Here is a 20,934-nt window from a genome sequence, read left to right on the forward strand (position 1 = left end):
ATGTAAGAGGGAGAGCGGGGGAAGGCACTCGCTATACCCAAAGAGGGCCACGTCATGACACTTCCTTCGTTTCCAGCTCCATGACAAGCGTGTTTTAGAGTGTTGCTGTCTGTCCTCATTTCCTGCTCCATGAGAGGCTGTTTTATAGTTTTGCTGGCCTTGTTTCATGCTCCACAAGAGTCTGTTTTAGAGTATTGCTGTCCCCGTTTCCTGCTCCATGACAGGCTGTTTTAGAGTGATTTTGGACTCATTTCCTGCTCCATGAAATGTTGTTTTATTGTGTTGCTGGCCTCATTTCCATGCTGTTTTAGAGTGTTGCTGGCCTTGTTTCCTGCTCCATGATAAGTTGTTTTAAAGTTTTACTGTCCACGTTTCCTGCTCAATTAAAGGTCGTTCTATTGTGTTGCTGGACTCATTTCCATGCTGTTTAGGAGTGTTACTGGCCTCGATTCCTGCTACATGACACGCGGTTTTAGAGTTTTTCTGGACTCGTTTCCTGCTCCATGTCAAGATGCTTGAGAGTGTAGCTGGCCTCATTTCCTGCTCCATGATAGGTTGTTTTTGAATGTTACTGTCCACGTTTCCTGCTCCATGACATGCTGTTTTATAGTGTTGCTGTCCTCGTTTCCTGCTCCATGACATGCTGTTTTATAGTGTTGCTGTCCTCGTTTCCTGCACCATGACAGGCTGTTCTCAAGTGTTGCTGGTCCTGTTTCCTGCTCCATGACAGGCTGTTTTAGAGTGTTGCTGTCCTCGTTTCCTGCTCCATGACACGATGTTTTAGTGTTTTTTCCCTCATTTCCTGCTCCATTACAAGCTGTTTCAATGTGTTACAGGCCTTGTTTCCTGCTCCATGACAGGTTGTTTTAGAGTGTTTCTGGCCTCATTTCCTGCTCCATGACAAGATGCTTTAGAGTGTTGCTGGCATCATTTCCTGCTCCATGAGAGGTTGTTTTTGAGTGTTGCTGGCATCGTTTCCTGCTCCATGATAAGCTGCTTCAGAGTGTCGCTGGCGTAATTTCCTTCTCCATGAGAGGTTGTTTTTGAGTGTTGCTTGCCTCGTTTCCGGCTCCATGATAAGCTGTTTTAGAGTGTTACTGTCCACGTTTCCTGCTCCATGACAGGCTGTTTTATAGTTTTGCTGGCCTTGTTTCGTGCTCCACGACAAGCTATTTTAGTGTTGCTGTCCTCGTTTCCTGCACCATGACAGGCTATTTTAGTGTTGCTGGCTTTGTTGGCTTCTGTATTATAGGCTGATTTAGAGTGTTGCTGTCCTCCTTTCCTGCTCAATGACAAGATGTTTTTGAGTGTTGCTGACAAAGTTTCCTGCTCCATGACAGGCTGTTTTAGTGTGTTGCTGTTATCGTTTCCTGCTCCATGACAAGCTGTTTTAGAGTGTTTTTTCCCTCGTTTCCTGCTCCATGACAAGCTGTTTCAATGTGTTACTGGCCTTGTTTCCTGCTCCATGACAGGCTGTTTTATAGTGTTGCTGGCCTTGTTTCTTGCTCCATGACAAGATACTTTAGAGTGTCGCTGGCCTCATTTCCTGCTCAATGAGAAGTTGTTTTTGAGTGTTTCTGGCCTTGATTGCTGCTCTATTATAGGCTGTTTTAGAGTGTTGCTGGCCTCACTCTCCTGCTCCATGACAAGATGTTTTGGAGTGTTGCTGGCCTTGTTTCCTGCTCCATGACAGGCTGTTTAAAAGTGTTCCTGGACTCATTTCCATGCTGTTTAAAGTGTTGTTGGGCTCGTTTCCTGCACCATGACAGACTGTTTTAGAGTGTTTCTGGCCTCGTTTCCTGCTCCATGACAGGGTGTATTAAAGTGTTACTGGCCTCGTTTCCTGCTACATGACACACTGTTTTAGAATGTAGCTGGCCTTGTTTCCTGCTCCATGAAAAGCTGTTTCAACGTGTTACTGGCCTCTTTTCCTGCTCCATGAGAGGTTGTTTTTGAGTGTTTCTGGCCTCATTTCCTGCTCATTGACAGGCTGTTTTAGAGTGTTGCTATCCTCGTCACCTGCTCAATGACAAGCTGTATTAGAATATTTTTGCCCTCGCTTCCTTCTCCATGACAGGCTGTTTTATAGTGTTGCTGGCCTCGTTTCCCGCTCCATGACAAGCTGTTTCAATGTGTTACTTGCCTCGTTTCCTGCTACATTACAAGCTGTTTTAGAGTTTTGCTGTCCTCGTTTCCTGCTCCATGACAGGCTGTTTTCGTGTGTTGCCGTGCTCATTTCCTGCTCTATGACAGGCTTTTTTAGCGTGTTTTTGGCCTCGTTTCCTGCTCCATGTCAGGTTGTTTTATTGTGTTGCTGGCCACATTTCCATGCTGTTTTAGAGTGTTGCTGGCCTCGTTTCCTGCTCCATGACAGGCTGTTTTCGGCATGTCGCCGTCCTCATTTCCTGCTCTATGACAGGCTGTTTTATAATGTTGCTGGCCTTGTTTCATGCTCCATGACAGGTAGTTTAATTGTGTTGCTGTCCTCCTTTCCTGCTCCATTACATGCTCTTTTAGTGTGCTGCTGTCCTTATTTCCTGATCCGTGATGATCTGTTTCAGAGTGTTATTGTCCTCGTTTCCTGCTCCATGAAACACTGTTTTAGAGTGTGGCTGGTCTTGCTTCCTGCTCCATGGCAGGCTGTTTTAGTGTGTTCCTGGCCTCATTTCCATGCTGTTTTAGTGTGTTGCTGGCCTCATTTCCATGTTGTTTTAGAGTGTTGCTGGACTCGTTTTTCCTCCATGACAGGCTGTTTTTGGCGGGTTGCCGTCCTCATTTCCTGCTCCATGACAGGCTGTTTTATAATGTTGCTGGCCTCGTTTCCTGCTCCATGACAGGTAGTTAAATTGTGTTGCTGTCCTCCTTTCCTGCTCCATTACATGCTCTTTTAGAGTGTTACTGGCCTTGTTTCCTGCTCTGTGATGATCTGTTTCAGAGTGTTATTGTCCTCGTTTCCTGCTCCATGAAACACTGTTTTAGTGTGTTGCTGGCCTCGTTTCCTGTTCCATGACACGTAGTTTAATTGTGTTGCTGTCCTCCTTTCCTGCTCCATGACAGGTAGTTTTAGTGTGCTGCTGGCCTCATTTCCATGTTGTTTTAGAGTGTTGCTGGACTCGTTTTTCCTCCATGACAGGTAGTTTAATTGTGTTGCTGTCCTCCTTTCCTGCTCCATTACATGCTCTTTTAGAGTGTTGCTGGCCTTGTTTCCTGCTCCGTGATGATCTGTTTCAGTGTTATTGTCCTCGTTTCCTGCTCCATGAAACACTGTTTTAGAGTGTAGCTGGTCTTGCTTCCTGCTCTATGGCAGGCTGTTTTAGTGTGTTCCTGGCCTCATTTCCATGCTGTTTTAGAGTGTTGATGGCCTCGTTTCCTGCTCCATAATAAGCTGTTTTAGTGTGTTTATGTCATTTCCTGCTCCATGACATGCTATTTTAGAGTGTTGCTGGCCTCGTTTCCTGCTCCATGACAAGATGTTTTTGAATGTTTCTTGCCTCGTTTCCTGCTCCATGAAAGGCTTTTTTAAAGCGTTGCTGGCCTCGTTTTCTGCTCCGTGACAGGCTGTTTTAGAGTGTTCCTGGCCTCGTTTCTTACTCCATGACAGGCTGTTTTGGAGTGTTTTTGGCATCGTTTCCTGCACCATGACAGGTTCTTTTATGGTGTTGCTGGCCTCATTTCCATGCTGTTTTAGAGTGTTGCTGTCCTTGTTTCCTGCTCCATGATAAGCTGTTTTAGAATGTTATTGTCGTCCTTTCCTGCTCCATTACAGTCTTGTTTCGAGTGTTGCTGGCCTTGTTTCCTGCTCCATGACAAGCTATTTTAGAGTGTTGGTGGCATCGTTTCTTGCTCCATGATAAGCTGTTTTAGAGTGTTGCTGGCCTTATTTCCTGCTCCGTGACAGGCTGTTTTAGAGCATTGCTTTTCCCTTTTCAGCCACAATATTTAAGAAGCAGACTGTTGGACTGTGTTTCTATCATGCTCAATTATACTTGACAGGTGATATTCCCTCAAATAGACGGCAGCTGGGCGCATAATGAAGTATAATTTTTGGGGGACAGAGAAATTAATTTGGTCATCTGTTTGATGTTTTGATGAAAAGGACAACATTTTGAAATTAATCACATTTGTTGTTTCTTTTAGAGATAATATGTAAATGTTGCCTTTTAAATGCAAGTGATGGGTTCTAGCCCCAGAAGAAAGTAGCACTGATTAGACCAATTATTATCATAACATACGCACATGCACACACACACACACACACACACACACACTCATCAACATCACCCTCATCATCCGTTCACTCCTAGTAGAATAGATAACACTGCTCTAACTCTGCAGAGAAAGCCTGAGGACTGATCTTTTATGTAAAAGTGGATTTGTCACTGTGTCACTGTTTGTGAGCTGTAGCTGTAAGCCACCACCCGTTCCCCACAGTGGCCTGAGTACGTGTCACTTATCTAGTTACTGCACAGGCTGATTCCTGCTCTGATTTCAGCCCCCCTATAGCACAGAGAGAATTTACTAGAAAGACCCTCAACGGCCCACCATGATGTCTTTGTTAGTCTAGATTGAGGAAAGAACATCAATGGGTTTTCTCACAGCCTAGTCTGTCTAGTGACAAATGTCAATGTTGTTTTAAATGGTGTTTCTCTCGGTGAGAGGAAAGGTAGCACCTGGAGCTATGTTAACCTCTTGACGCTAGGGGTCAGATATATATATATTTTTTTAAATAACGTTCCCAAGGTAAACGGACTATTTCTCAGGTCCAGATCGTAGAATATGCATATAATTTACAGATTAGGATAGAAAACACTCCAAAGTTTCCAAAACTGTCAAAATATTGTCTGCGAGTATAACAAAACTGATTCTGCAGGCGAAAACCTGAGGAAATCTAACCCGGAAGTGATTTTTAAAAAAAAATCTGTTTCCTGGCCCGTCTTTCTTCCATTTAAAGGGGTATCAACCAGATTCCTTTTCCAATGGCTTCCTCAGGCTGTGACCAGGCTTTAGACATAGTTTCAGGCTTTTATTTTGAAAAATGAGCAAGATTTTTCAAAACTAGTCAGGTGTCCTCTGATTAGTTCCTGCGCGCGAGAGGGGTAGCTCTCCATTTTCTTTCTCTCTTTTATTGAATAGGTTACGGTCTGGTTGAAATATTATCGATTAAGTTTGTTAAAAACAACCTGAGGATTGATTATAAAAAACATTTGACATGTTTCTACGAACATACGAATTTTCGTCGAACAGAACGAGGCTTTGGTTTTCTGAACATAACGCGCAACCCAAATTGCGTTTTTTTGTTATAAAAGTAATATTTATCGAACAAAAATAACATTTGTTGTGTAACTGGGAGTCTTGTGAGTGCAAACATCCGAAGATTATCAAAGGTAAGCTATTAATTTGATTGCTTTTCTGACTTTCGTGACCATGCTAATTTGGGGCTAGCTGTTGTAGCATTGATTGATACACTCACAAAAGCTTGGATTGCTTTCGCTGCAAAGCATATTTTCAAAATCTGACACGATAGGTGGATTAACAACAAGCTAAGCTGTGTTTTGGTATATTTCACTTGTGATTGCATGATTATAAATATTTTTAGTCATATTTTGCGCCCTGCAATTCAGCGGTTGTTTAGGAAAATGATCCCGCTAAAGGGATCCGTAGCGCAGAGAAGGTGGGAACTCACCAATTGAATCCTAAACAGGAAATAAACTCAAGTTCGTGAGAGTCAATGTGTCTCGCTGTCAACCTTCCATAACTTATACATATTTGCACACACAAATAAACACTTGGATATGACTTGGACATGAGCATGTCTCTGTTGTAATTGAAGTCTCAGAATTACACCAGAGCACACCATAGCTGGGTATCAAGCATGTTGTACAATGGTGTACAACCATCCTTTACACATTATCTTAGTCAGTTGCAGATTGGCAAACGTCAGGAATGGCTAGACTCTCTCTATCTCTCTCTCTTGCTCTCTCACTCTCAAATAATAAAAAATGTTATGGCAGCATGTGACATCTGTTGTCTATATGACAGTCGAAAGGCACTTTTGTGATGATGACAAATGTGCTACTACCATCACATATAGAAGCAGAGTGAGGGTCAACAGCAGAATGACAACATTGAAAATATCTCTGTTGCTAACACTTGTGATGACGTAGTACACACAAAATGTACTTTTTATTTATTTCCTGTTTTCACAATTTGCATCTGTGCCATTACACCTGAGATTAAACAGAAGGAAAAAAATATGGAAAAGAGAAAAAACACTACCAAAAAAAATGGGGTCTGTTCTTTGATCTCTTCACTGGTGATGCCCGTCGAGAGAATCTCATTTTCATCTTATCTTCCATATTTATTTATTTATTTCTCACAACTGAATCCCAATTAACTCCACATCAGCAATCAAGTGTAGCAAGCGTGGGTAGGAGGCCACATACAGGTAGATGAGTAGAACCTAGCTGAGCTTCTCTCCTCAGCCAACTAAAGGCTGGGGGTGACATGGTGACATGTCTCAATCATTCTCTTGTTTGGTGTAGCAGTGTGGTGTTGTGGCCATGAGGTTGCTCGAGGGGACCACTGAGGTTGAGGGAGGCATTGTGGGATTCTTTTGGGTCTGGGGGTCGGGGGCTCTTCCGGCAGCTGCTCTGTAGCAGCACAGAAAACAGAAGATCTCAGTCTCTGACAACACCCACCCACCCTCCCCGTCCCTGTTTCATTAACCTCAGTCCATATGTGCCACGTATTGGTTGGTTGTTTGTGTGGGGGAGGGAGGGGTTACTATGTATCGCGTCACATAAAAAATTTACTTTACAGCAGATGTCCCTTGATTTCTTCCAGTTACTATAAACTGACCGCATATTATGAAGTGAGAAGTAAAAACCTCAGTAAACACATTACAATAGCCATTTGTTTCCTAAATTGTGCATATGAAACATAGAACAAACAATAATTTTGTGGTTATTGTGGTTGTTCACACAGGCAATATTTAATTCCACAAAAGACAATACTATATTCAAAGACATATTGATTCTCATCAATCAATCCATGCATCATGCAGGTATAAGACCACAACACTGCAGCTGGTAGGGATGCTATTAGATTTGTCTGTGTAGTCATAGCTAAATACAAAGTACATAAATAATGACTTCTCTAAATATACCAGCACAGAGGTTTTGGCCAAGCAGCACTCTCTTTAATGATGTCTTGGCATAGTGTTATATTAGCTACTACTGCTGTATAGAAAGACTGTTTCATCCAACTAGACAGAGAGCCAGGTTGCCATGGAAACCAAACAGACTCCCTGTTTGCTCGAGCTGAATGTGTGTGAAAGCTCCAGCTTACTTATTCAGTATTGTCTGTTCATTTGTGCATATAAAAGGATGGAACAACATTACATACACAAGGAGAAGGGATAATGCACGCACAAATGGAAAAACGTTAAATGGAAAATATAGAAAGGTGTACTGTGGACAGAATAACACTTGCACCCTAATGTTGAATAGCAGTCTGTTTTCTGGCATACTGAGTTTGAGACACTATCTGTAGTCCAACGATTTGGCAGGGTTGATTAGTATGCTACAAGTTACAGTAAATTGCTTTGTAAGAATCAGAAACAGTATCCCATCAGTAGACTATAGACTATAGTAGACTATGTTATACTTCTATCTTTCGGATCTACCAAACGTAACCCCAAAGCCTCATTGGATATGATTGGAGTTCCACTCAGTGCACATTATCTCAATGATACCTGCTCAGATTGGTTCATCATGGCATGCATGACGTAGCATTACTATGGTGCTGTAAACACACCAACATAACACGGAATTGGGCAAACCATTCAACACATACATACGTGCTGTGGTAGATTATGTTCCTGTACTAATGCTCAGAATAGATCCTTACACATGACTAGACTCAAATGAAAGCGTATGTTAATTCCGAAGACCAATTTTCCCTTTGTCGCCATGGCTACCATAGAGCTGTACTGAACATGTTATTACGGTGCTGGATCGTTAATAAAAGTTGATTGCTCCACTGAGCATCATTGCCCTAGTTGTGCTTTAGCTAATTTGAAGAACAACACCACCAATGTAGGGGAACGTTCAGGAGCATAGGCCTCACAAAAAGACAAATGAAACGTCTACTGGTCTACCAATGGAGAGGTAGTCTGGCACCACGTTGCTATGGTAACAGTGGAGCAGCCTTGGCTGTTGAGCTACTAAAACACTGTAAAATGGGTTTTACATGTCTCTCGGTCTCTGGTGTTATATTTTCGATGACTCCCTTTCCTACTGTAGTACAGTATGTCCCATTGACTTTAACTTACAGCAAACCATACATTCATGTCATGTTTTGGGTTTGTACAGACAGATATAGTTTGACACTATAATGTTTCAAGGACCAGATTAAAACAACCCAGAAGAAGGGCAACATCCACAATTCAGGACTTCCTGCTGCATATCAGACTGGTCCCACTGCATTGAGGGACAACGTAAACAACAACTGTAAATGAAGTGTGAGAAGAAGCATGCTTACAGAGCTGTCCCCTGGCCCTCCAACCCAGCCTTTACATGCCCTGTCCCCTGCACACTGCCCCCTCCAACCCAGCCTTTCCATGCCCTGTCCCCTGGCCCTCCAACCAAGCCTTTTACATGCCCTGTCCCTCCAACTAAGCCTTTCCATGCCCTGTCCCTTGGCCCTCCAACCAAGCCTTTACATGCCCTGTCCCCTGGCCCTCCAACCCAGCCTTTACATGCCCTGTCCCCTGTCCCTCCAACCAAGCCTTTACATGCCCTGTCCCCTGGCTCTCCAACCAAGCCTTTACATGCCCTGTCCCCTGGCCCTCCAACCCAGCCTTTACATGCCCTGTCCCCTGCCTCCTCCAACCCAGCCTTTACATGCCCTGTCACCTGGCCCTTCAACCCAGCCTTTACTTGCCCTGTCTGCCACCAGAATTGGCCTCTACAGCCATCACAAGACTCATAGATATTTATTTATTTTATATAACCTTTTTTCAACTAGGCAAGTCAGTTAAGAACAAATTCTTATTTACAGTGACGGCCTACCCCGGCAAACCCGGACGAAGCTGGGCCAATTGTGCACCGCCCTATGGGACTCCCAATCACGGTCCCAATCACGGCCGGGTGTGATACAGCCTTATACAGATAAAGGGCAAGATTGAGATGGTCCTCATTGGATACGATGGACAACCAATCAAAAACAAACAATACAAGCACGGTGGACAACTAATCAAAATAAGCAATACAGATACGATGGACTACCAATCATAAGCAAGCAATACAGTGACGATGGACTACCAATCATAAGCAAGCAATACAGTCACGATGGACTACCAATCATAAGCAAGCAATACAGTCACAATGGACTACCAATCATAAGCTAGCAATAGTCACAATGGACTACCAATCATAAGAAAGCAATACAGTCACAATGGACTACCAATCATAAGCAAGCAATACAGTCACAATGGACTACCAATCATAAGCAAGCAATACAATCACAATGGACTACCAATCATAAGCAAGTGATGCCCCTCCACTGCTATTGTGCAGTGGAACATTTATGGCCCGATTCAATCAGATCCACTTCAGCCGAAATCCACATAACTGATGTTTTGACGTGTCGGAGGTGGAACTACGTTTGAGCTGTCAAATACCCAAGTGGCTCCTGGCATTATACCTAAAGCAGACATTGCCATTGGCTACACGTAGTCGCATTATTAAGATAAATTCCATGCAAGTTGGAACACTGGGATGTGAGATGGAATCTACACCTCCATTACGATGATAGAAACCCTCATTGTTTGGTTTAATGATTTTCTATTTGAGCGTCATTACTTCTATATAGCCTACGCTTTCTCCTTCTGAACTTCTAACACCAGTGGGATGGGTGTGACTTCGTGACAATGATCATAAGAATAACACATCATCCAAACACAGAAGAAAGTCTCAATAGCCTCAGGTTGTCATTACTGTAAGAGAGTAAATGAAATTCCAACACTATGCTGTGTGTTTGTGCAACAGGGGCACATCGATTGCGTTATAACTATAGCAGCCCCATTTGATTCCACGTTAATTTAGAATGGAGTTGATCGAGCCAGGTCTCGCTAAAAGATCAGCAGTACTATACGTTTTTTATTGGATGGAACACAATTACCTTTACTTTCTTTGTGAGGGGAAGAGCCGAGTGGAAATCAATCTGTCAGATCATTTATGCAACTCCCCCCACTCTCTCTCCTTCTCCAATTCTCTCTAGTCACTGCTTAGCCACAGTAGAAGATGTGGTTCTTGTACTAGATGGGTGTGGGTGGGGGCGTTCAACTCTGAGAATGTCATCTCTTGGTGAAAGAACTGTGTGTACGGACTGTAGCTCATTGTAATGGTCTGTGTGACATATCTACCAGGTCAGCCTATTTCTGGTCTCTCGAATGGAGGAAATCTACAGTCCCTTCTTGAATAGAACACAGAGATGTATGTATGTGTCTTTCGGAGGGGTTGGGTTAAAAGTGGAAGTCAAATTTCGGTTGGACCTTGTGTCCAATTGACCAATAAAATGATCTTACTCTTAAAAAAAGAGAAGAGACCTCCCTCTATCGATTAGACCCCTCGTGGTGGTTTTGGATAGATATGAATCATCCTGTCTCCTTTAATGGACCTGGGCTGCTTGGCTGCATACTGATACCCTGTATGTCTCATAGGTGGAATTACATAAGCCTGTTCAATGGGTTGTTTGGATGGAGAATAAGACAATTCTCTACCTCTCTCTCTCTGTCTGTCTGAGTTTCTATCTCACTGCCTCTCTCTCTGGCCATCCTCCATCGCCCACTCGCTACTCTGCCCATCACAGTCTGTCACTCTCTCTCTCTCTCTCTCTCTCTCTCTCTCTCTCTCTCTCTCTCTCTCTCTCTCTTTCTCTCTCTCACATGCATGCACGCACACACTGACACACACAAACATGCACACACACACAGATGTTAGGGTTTTTGATGAGAACAGGTAATAAGAAATAAACCTACAACAGCGGCCCGATTAAAATCGTAATCATATCGTTGATTAAAGAAAACCTCTCCATCAGAGGGGTAGCGAGCTTGGTATCTAGTATGGCTAATGAATTCACCCACCATTGCAAATATCTAGATTAGAACAAACAGAATAAATAATTTGGGCATTCCAAATTGACCCAGTATCAAATTGACTACACAAATATTGTGATAACAAGTCTCCCTGTGGACAGGGATTCACGACTCATTTAACCCCTTCATTGCCACACCTTTTTAATGGAGCTATGTACTGAGGATTCCACTGCATTTAACATGTTTGAATCTTTCATATTCTGAGCTAAATGGTGACCAGTGGATATTAAGGGGTTAAACCAGACAGAGAATTATGATGCAACATGTATATACTGTTGCTGAACCCACTTACAGCATGCGCTGTATACATTTACATTACATTTTAGCCATTTAGCAGACGCTCTTATCCAGAGCGACTTACAGTAGAGTGCATACATTTTATTACATACTGAGACAAGGATATCCCTACCGGCCAAACCCTCCCTAACCCGGACGACGCTATGCCAATTGTGCGTCGCCCCACGGACCTCCCGGTTGCGGCCGGCTGCGACAGAGCCTGGGCGCGAACCCAGCCCAGCCTGGGCGCGAACCCAGAGACTCTGGTGGCGCAGCTAGCACTGCGATGCAGTGCCCTAGACCACTGCGCCACCCGGGAGGACTATATATAAACAGCGCCTATGATCTGTACAAGCACACCTGTTTCTCTGTGTCCAAATGTGATGAGGGGGACGATATTAGCCTAGTCCCAGATTTGTTTGTGCCATCTTACCAATGGGGACTAGGCAGGACAATATATCCAGCACTGTGTATACCTTGTGTTGTCGATGCCCTTTTGAAGTGTAGATATTTATGTGAACACCTGCTTGTCGAACATCTCTTACCAAAATCATAGGCATTAACGTGGAGTTTTTTGATGCTATAACAGCATCCACTCTTCTGTGAAGGCTTTCCACTAGATGTTGGAACATTGCTGCAGGGATTTGCTTCCATTCAACCACAAGAGCATTAGTGAGGTCAGCACTGATGTTGGGTGATTAGGCCTGCCTCGCAGTCAGCATTCCAATTCATCCCAAAGGTGTTCAATGGGGTTGAGGGTTCTGTGCAGGCCAGTCAAGTTCTTCCACACCGATCTCAACAAACCTTTTCTGTATGGACCTTGCTTTGTCCATGGGGGCATTGTCATGCTGAAACTGGAAAGGGCGTTCCCCAAACTATTGCTACAAAGTTGGAAGCACAGAATTGTCTAGAATGTAATTGTATGCTGTAGTGTTAAGATTTCCCTTCACTGGAACTAAGGGACCTAACCATGAAAAACAACCCCAACCGTTATTCCACCTCCACCAAACTTTACAATCGCCACTATGCGATGGGTCAGGTAACATTCTCCTGACATCCGCAAAACCCAGATTCGTTCGTCGGACTGCCAGAAGGTGAAGCGTGATTAAAACTTCTTCAGGCTAGGGTCCTTTTTTCTCAATTTCCGCCTGACTGACGTGCCCAAAGTAAACTGCCTGTTGCTCAGGCCCTGAAGCCAGGATATGCATATAATTGGTACCATTGGAAAGAAAACACTTTGAAATTTGTAGAAATGTTAAAATAATGTAGGAGACTATAACACAATAGATATGGTAAGAGAAAATCCAAAGATAAACCAACCGGAAAATAGTTTTTTTTGAGAGCCCATGCTATTACAATGGAAAGTATAGGGAAATAATTAATTATAGCTCCCAGTATGCAATTCATATGGCTTCCACAGGGTGTCAGCACTCTATGTTCAAGGTTTCAGGCTTGTTTCTTCCAAAACGAGTAAGAAAAATTTGTTTTAGTACTGGGAAATACTATTGTAAATTCGTGTTTGGGTGCACGAGGAAGACAAGACGCACCTGCTAATATCGGTTTCCTATTGAACATACTTCTTTCCGTATGAAATATTATAGTTTGATTCCATTTTAGGGTATCTGAGGAGTCAATAGAAACGTATTCTGACCTGTTTTAACAAAGTTCAGCGGTAGATTTTTGAATTCCTTTCTCTGCATGTTGAACGAGTGGATTACTCAAATCGATGGCGCCAACTAAACAGACTTTTTGGGATATAAAGAAGGATTTTATCTAACAAAACGACACTACATGTTATAGCTGGGACCCTTTGGATGACAAATCAGAGGACGATTTTCAAAAAGTAAGTGAATATTTAATCGCTATTTGTGAATTTATGAAACCTGTGCCGGTGGAAAAATATTTGGATGTGGGGCGCCGTCCTCAAACAATTGCATGGCATGCTTTCGCTGTAATGGCTACTGTAAATTGGACAGTGCAGTTAGATTAACAAGAATTTCACTTTTTAGGGATAGGAGGGAGCATTTTCACTTTGGATGAATAGCGTGCCCAGTGTGAACTGCCTCCTACTCTGTCCCAGATGCTAATATATGCATATTATTATTACTATTGGATAGAAAACACTCTGAAGTTTCTAAAACTGTTTGAATTATGTCTGTGAGTATAATAGAACTCATATGGCAGGCAAACTTCCAAACAGGAAGTGGAAATTCTGAGGCTGGTTGATTGTCAACTCATCGCCTATTCAAATCCCAGTAAGATATGGATTTGTTTGCACTTCCTACGCCTTCCACTAGATGTCAACAGTCTGTAGAACGTTGAATGAAGCCTCTACTGTGATGTGGGGCCGGATGGGAACTGTTTCAGTCAGTGGTCTGGCAGAGTGCCAGTTCTTGGTCATGCGCATTCCAAATGATATCGCCTTGCGTTCCAGTACTTCTGTAGGCACAAAGAAATGCTCCGGTTGGAACGTTATTGGATATATATGATAACAACATCCTGAAGATTGATTCTCTACTTAGTTTCACAAGTTTATTTGACCTGTAATATAACTTTTTGAAGTTTTCGTCTGAGTTCGCCTGGACCGGCGCGAGCGTTTGGACATGTGTACTAAACGTGCTAGCAAAAGTAGCTACGTGGACATAAATACCGGACATTATCGAACAAAACAAAAATGTATTGTGGAACTAGGATTCCTGCGAGTGCATTCTGATGAAGATCATCAAAGGTAAGGGAATATTTATGATGTAATTTCGTATTTCTGTTGACTCCAACATGGCGGAGAAATGTTTTTTTATATCTGAGCGCCGTCTCAGATTTTTGCATGGTGTGCTTTTTCTGTAAAGTTTTTTTGAAATCTGACACAGCGGTTGCATTAAGAACAAGTGTATATTTAATTATATGTAAAACATGTATCTTTCCTCAAAGTGTATGATGAGTATTTATGTTATTAGATGTGGCTCTCTGCAATTTCTCAGGATATTTTGGAGGCATTTCTGAACATGGCGCCAATGTAAACTAAGATTTTTGGATATAAATATGCACATTATCGAACAAAACATACATGTATTGTGTAACATGATGTCCTATGAGGGTTATCTGATGAAGATCATCAAAGGTTAGTGATTAATTTTATCTCTATTTCTGCTTTTTGTGACTCCTATCTTTGGCTGGAAAAATGGCTGTGTGTTTTTTGGACTTGGCGGTGATCTAACGTAATCATATGTTGTGTTTTCGCTGTAAAGCATGTTTTAAATCGGACACGATGGGTAGATTAACAAGATGTTTATCTTTCATTTGCTGTATTGGACTTGTTAATGTGTGAAAGTTACATATTTCTAAAAAATATTTTTGAATTTCCCTTGCTGCCTTTTCAGCGGAATGTTGTGGTGAGGTTCTGCTAGCGGAACGTGTGTCCTAGAAAGGTTTTAAGCTTTCAACTGATATAAGACACTTGTATGTACCTACATGTTTAATATGCATAATCTTTATGATTATTTATTTGAATTGTGCGCCCTCCAGTTTCACCAGAAGTTGTCCCGCTAGCGGAACGCCTAGCCCTATCTTTCCAGAGAACGTGTTTCCACTGCTCCAGAGTCCAATGGCGGCAAGTTTTACACCAATCCAGCCAACGCTTGGCATTGCGCATGGTGATCTTAGGCTTGTGTGTGGCTGCTCAGCCATGGAAACCCATTTCATGAAGCTCCCGACAAACAGTTATTGTGGTGACGTTGCTTCCAGGAGTAGTTTGAAACTCAGTAGTGAGTGTTGCACCCAAGGACAACGATTTTACGCATTAGGCGCTTCAGCACTTGGCGGTCCCGTTCTGTGAGCTCGTGTGTCCTACCACTTCACGGCTGAACCGTTGTTGTTCCAAGACATTTTAATGTCACAATAACAGCACTTACAGCTCTAGCAGGGCAGATATTTGACGAACTGACTTGTTGGAAAGGTGGCATCCTATGATGGTGCCACATTGATAGTCACTGAGCTCTTCAGTAAGGTCATTCTACTGCCAATGTTTGTCTGTGGAGATTGATGGCTGTGTGCTCAATTACACTCTTTTTAAGGGGTGTCCACATACTAGTTTGAGTCTCAGATGTCAAGGACTGCTGATACATAATCATACTTGTGGTCCATCTCCGCTCCATCTCCTTGGCAAAGAAGTGCTCTGCCTTCAGAATCTAGATTGGAACAGGGACTGTGAGTAAATAGAGTTGTCGCTACAGTGCCTTCTGCCCTTGGGTATACTGTAGCCTACAGTTTGATACACGATACTGGGTGTGTGTAGGAGCCAGGAGTGTTGTTTATCAGGTCCTAGATCAGATTAAAGATAAGATGTATTTGAGTGAACACATCAAGATCGATGCAGTGGGATAAGGATGACATGTTGATGTGGTGCTGAACTAAGAATTAGGAATTGGATGAAGTTAGCCCTAGAGGCTGATCTAGGGTCCATTTTCTGTTTCCCCTCATAATAGTTAGGGTTATAAATGGGGAAGGGGAAGCTGATTCTAGATCTGATGACTCACTCATCAAATACCTGGCAGGGGTGGATGTGTCCTCTCATTGGTTGAACATACAGCAGCAGCCTAGAAAGCAATAACTTCAAGCTCAATATTGTTTAGGTCTTCTAACTTGCTTTGACAGACAAGTGACATCTATGCACAGTGACTCCATATAGAGCACATCAACGTGGACAGCCTTGACCTGGCTGCCTCTGAGGCAGGGAACAGGCTAAGCCATGTTATTTGAGACTTGACCTGGCTGCCTCTGAGGCAGTGAGCGGGCTAAGCCATGTTATTTGAGACTTGACCTGGCTGCCTCTGAGGCAGTGAGCGTGCTAAGCCATGTCATATGAGACAAGAGAAGACGACTTACTTTTATAATTCACATTTATTATTTAGGATATTACTTGAAAAGAGTGTTTGAACAAGTGTGTAATTGATATTTCAGCTCTGTGTAGTTTAGAGATACCCCACGTATATGTGTGAATGCAGGATTATTAAAGGAGAGGAGTGTGTGTGCCCAATGGCACCCTATTCCCTATGTAGTGCACTACTTTTGACCAGGACCCATAGGGCTCTGGTGCACTATATAGGGAATAGGGAGCAATTTAGGAAGTGGTTTGGTTAAGGCGCGTGTTCAGGGCAGGCTAAGGTCCACAGAGTCCTGCCTAACCTCGATTTCTGACCGGCCCAAATTCCTAGCATATTAAATATTTCACAGTGTTCTCTTTAATAGTGGGATATGGATTTAATTAAGTTTTCACACAAAAAAATACTATGGGAAATGCTTTCTGCATACATCAGATTTTTGGTAATTTGTGAAAAGTGTAAACATCATGAATACTACATCATAACAAAGTCAGATTGCAGATGAATGCAGGAAATTACAGCATGGCAAGTCAACCATCATTTTGAAAACGAGACCCTAGGCATTTGAAAATTGTGGGAGGCAATGCAGATGTCTAGAGAGACTAAGTTAACCATAAAAACAATGGACTTTTGATGTGTTAAATCATCTGTTTCTTACAAGAGACTTTATCTCTTCTATGAGACCCCAGAGAGGGAGTGTTGATTGTTTTGAAATTGGTCAGTGGAAAATCATCAAGACACAATAGTGTGCATAGACACACATATATGCACAAAGGCACATGCAGGCACACACACGCATGCACACATGCATGCACACACACACACACACACACACATACACACAGTGGCCACCTCTATCTACTCTCCTAGAGTTGGCAGCAGATCTAGAATGTACCAGATGTACTCTTGATAGCACAATATGTCATCTCTCCTGCCATAGCTTTGATACATGGTAGAAGTACCACTGGCCCAACAATAATTTATTCAGTACATTTGTACACGTTCTTGTTTTTCTTATGGTCACCATAAAAGCATAGACAACAATATCCCAGTAATGGAATTATTCTCGGACTCACTGCATAACCTTTACGAAAATGTCTTTGAGAAAATGTCAATCCACTTAATCAGATTATAAATGATCTTATCCCACAAGGCATACCTGTAAGGGAAGCTTATGCCCTCAGCCTGTAAGGGAAGCTTATGCCCTCAATTTGTAAGGGAAGCTTATGCCCTCAATCTGTAAGGGAAGCTTATGCCCTCAACCTGTAAGGGAAGCTTATGCCCTCAACCTGTAAGGGAAGCTTATGCCCTCAATCTGTAAGGGAAGCGTATGCCCTCAACCTGTAAGGGAAGCTTATGCCCTCAACCTGTAAGGGAAGCTTATGCCCTCAACCTTTAAGGGAAGCTTATGCCCTCAATACAGCTTGGTGATTTAGCTAATCAGAGTGTCTTTCATCCCAGGGATATCATTCTTTCTATGCATGAAAAATTCCCCATTTACTGGTTACATTGTCAGGACCTAAATTAACTGTCTCACCTAATGAATAGCAAATTGATCTATGTAATTTTAATAGGGCTCCTATAAATGTCTCTGTGCCCAGTTTTAAGTGTGCTTTCTCAGCTGAAAATGTTTGTTTTAAATACAAAGGGAAGTCCTGTAATGCCTTGTAATGTATAGTGCCATCTACTGGGTTAAAAGCATACAGTCAAAACTTTGAGAAGAGCCTCTCGCTCTCTAGTAATATGCAGTATATCCCCATACACGAAAAATAAAATTTTACTGACAATAAAAAAAATATAGATGTATTGTATTGTCAAAAGTACTGCCAATTATTAATGAGTGTTTTTGACCCGTGGTTTACTTGAGTTTGAGTTGGTCCATTGACCGATTTGTTGACTACAGGCACGATTATCACATATCTATTGTCCCTATATGTTCAAATAAATGATAAGAACACATATGACTAATAGGCTACAGTATGTCCAATCAACATGCTTTCAGCTTTTTCCCTTCTGAAGAGCATATAAATAATCTTCCTGAACGGAAAAGCTTTTAAATGGCATATGTGTTTAATAAGTGAGGCAAATCTGTAAGTTACAATGAATCCATCTGCTTCGTACTTACAGTAGACTACTAAGGGAATGAAGCCATCTACAAGTCTTTAAGAACATCTCTGACATCACACTCATGGGTATTCATGGTGTTACTTAGATAGAACCCAAGCTGTGATTGACATGTCGTCACCGTTCTATCAATCCAGCATTATCAGGCATCTGTTGCGCGATGCAATGAGGAGCTTTAATGCAACATGCTTTTATATGAAAAGTGTGGAATCTATATAGATAATCAATGAACATACTATTTAAAGTATCATTTTGATATACTTCCGAGACGTTTTTCAAAACGAACTGTCGCTTGGCAACAGCTAGATGAAATTGGTAGCCCATCCATAGAGCGCGCGCTCATTAATAGCTCAGTGCACAGATCAAATCGAACCTATTATTTCTAAAATAAACTAGCAAATACTGTCAGTTTTAAAATATATATTGTTGCAGTAGAATGTTCCCAAAATAGATATAGAAATCGCGCTCAAGAACCTAATAACATAACGAATGTGGGCGAAGAAGTGGTAGGCAAGAGTCTAATCCACAAACACTGGAAGTAGGCTATGCAATAACCTATATCATATTTCTGCCCGAAGGGAAGCAATTATTTGTATAGTTTCATTCGTACACTTTCTTTCTTTCTCTTCCACAGAACTACATATAATGTATATAGATCAGTTTCCTTATCAAGGTAATGACAAAATACGGATAATAAATGCACAAAGACTATTAAATGTGGAACCATAAAGGCCTGCACTCAGGTCTTTAGGGGTCTTCCAAGACCATGAATTGTCCATTAACAGGCTTGAATGCCTTTTGACCTCAGTCAGGTCTTTCATTGTGATGATAAGCTATTGCAAATGGTAAAAATATTTCACAAAATATAATTAAAATATGTTGAATTTGATTAAAATATGAACAAAACGACGATGGATATTATTCCCGTGCTTATCATGCATTACATTACGCGCGCCTGTGGCATGGGAGTCATCACTGTGACTGACTGTTACTGTGGAAACCAACATTACCTTGTCATTTCTCGCAGAATCGAAGATTAACAATGATCTTATTGTACAAACACAAACAGCCTAATTTTCTATGTCTTTCCACAACAGATATGGTTTCACGAACTAAAATAAGCGCTCACAAATTACGCGCTAATTGAATTGTTCCATGCACCGTTTCAATGTAATTTAATATATAAATTGATAGTTTCGCTGTGTTTCTATTGATATCTTTGAAGGGGATGAAAATGGTTTGCATTTTATGTAAAGAGACTTGAAATAGGTTACAGTTGTTACTTACAACAATTGGTGACGGCAAAACTGTTCGCTACTTCCAGATTGTCAATATGGGGCGTCAATCTGAATTCGGGTGTGCTGAATTGAACCATTCCTATCCGAAATGCACTGTACTCCTGATCAGCACCCCTTGGAAAGAGTCCACCTGTAATAGAAACAATTGGACATCTCAATATACGTGCGCATAGACTATTCCAATATGTTGTATTGTTAATTTATTTGATATATTTTCATGACCAGCTTTCATAATGCATTGGCACAATCACTAGCCTACTTGCTGGACCTATGTCCAATGATATATCATTTCAATTAACTTATTTGATTGATACATACCAATTTGTACACTTTGAGAGCCACCAAGCGCCAAACCCCATAAAACTGGTAGAAAGAAAACCGATGAATTCTTAAGCTTAGGCATTTCCACAAAAAAATGTGCCCACGTCCACCCAAGAACGGAGATATTCCTTGTTTACTCAATAATGGTCTATGTTAGATCCGACACATGTTGAAGACTTGCTGTCAGGGAAAATTCACTGGTGACTATTTTCTTCTGCAGGTGGATTTTGTATGGAAAATTAGGGCTCTTGCTCCCTTTTTCCAGGTCCAACAGTGAAGGAATTGTATATTAACTGTCTCTTCAGCTCCTCTTTCTCGCGCTGTCCTCCTACGAGTCGTCGACACCTCCTTTAACAAACAGGAACACTTCTAGTCTCTGCTCCGTGCTCTGGAGATCGTTTCAGCATCACGAACAAGCGACGAATGTTAATGAGATGCGTAAAGACACGAGAGGAGCCGAGCGCGCACTCCACTTCCTCGCGACGTCAAGGGCTCATTAGTGTTTGTACATGTTAGTTTGTTGAGCATATAATAAGAGACTAAATATGTGGCGATGACTTTTTAAACCTGCTAAGATTCATGGCAGACCATAAGGGCAATCTCATCATCTCCAGGTGTCTTCGTGTTAAACAAGTCATTATTGAGGGGTTAGCCCTTCGCTGTATCACTCTGCACTAACAACTTAGCAAATACTGACATGAATTACATCTTGAATAAACCTATGTGTGCCCTTCTGATAATCAGACTCACAGTCACTATAACAGTACAGCATGTGGATAAGCAAACAAATGCCAATGCCGGTTTGAGAGTGCCACCTTAGTTCATCCATGGGTAGTGGGTGCCATGCTCAAAAGCATGTAGCTGTGCCAGCTATTGACCA

The 20,934-nt window shown here is 42.0% G+C and overlaps 1 protein-coding gene across 2 annotated transcripts in view; it reads right to left on the minus strand.

Annotated features, from left to right (window-relative positions):
• gria2b (glutamate receptor, ionotropic, AMPA 2b) overlaps positions 1–19,825 on the minus strand; it is a 63,642-nt gene extending 43,817 nt beyond the window's left edge. For both annotated transcript variants that reach the window (XM_038992935.1, XM_038992934.1), the window contains exon 1: positions 19,723–19,825. In XM_038992935.1, the coding sequence (XP_038848863.1) occupies positions 19,723–19,810 (88 nt within the window). In that variant the 5' untranslated portion in view covers positions 19,811–19,825. The remainder of the gene's footprint in view (positions 1–19,722) is intronic.
• Between the last annotated feature and the right edge of the window lie 1,109 nt (positions 19,826–20,934).

Source organism: Salvelinus namaycush, chromosome 5, assembly GCF_016432855.1.
Source record: "Salvelinus namaycush isolate Seneca chromosome 5, SaNama_1.0, whole genome shotgun sequence".
Taxonomy (NCBI): domain Eukaryota; kingdom Metazoa; phylum Chordata; class Actinopteri; order Salmoniformes; family Salmonidae; genus Salvelinus; species Salvelinus namaycush.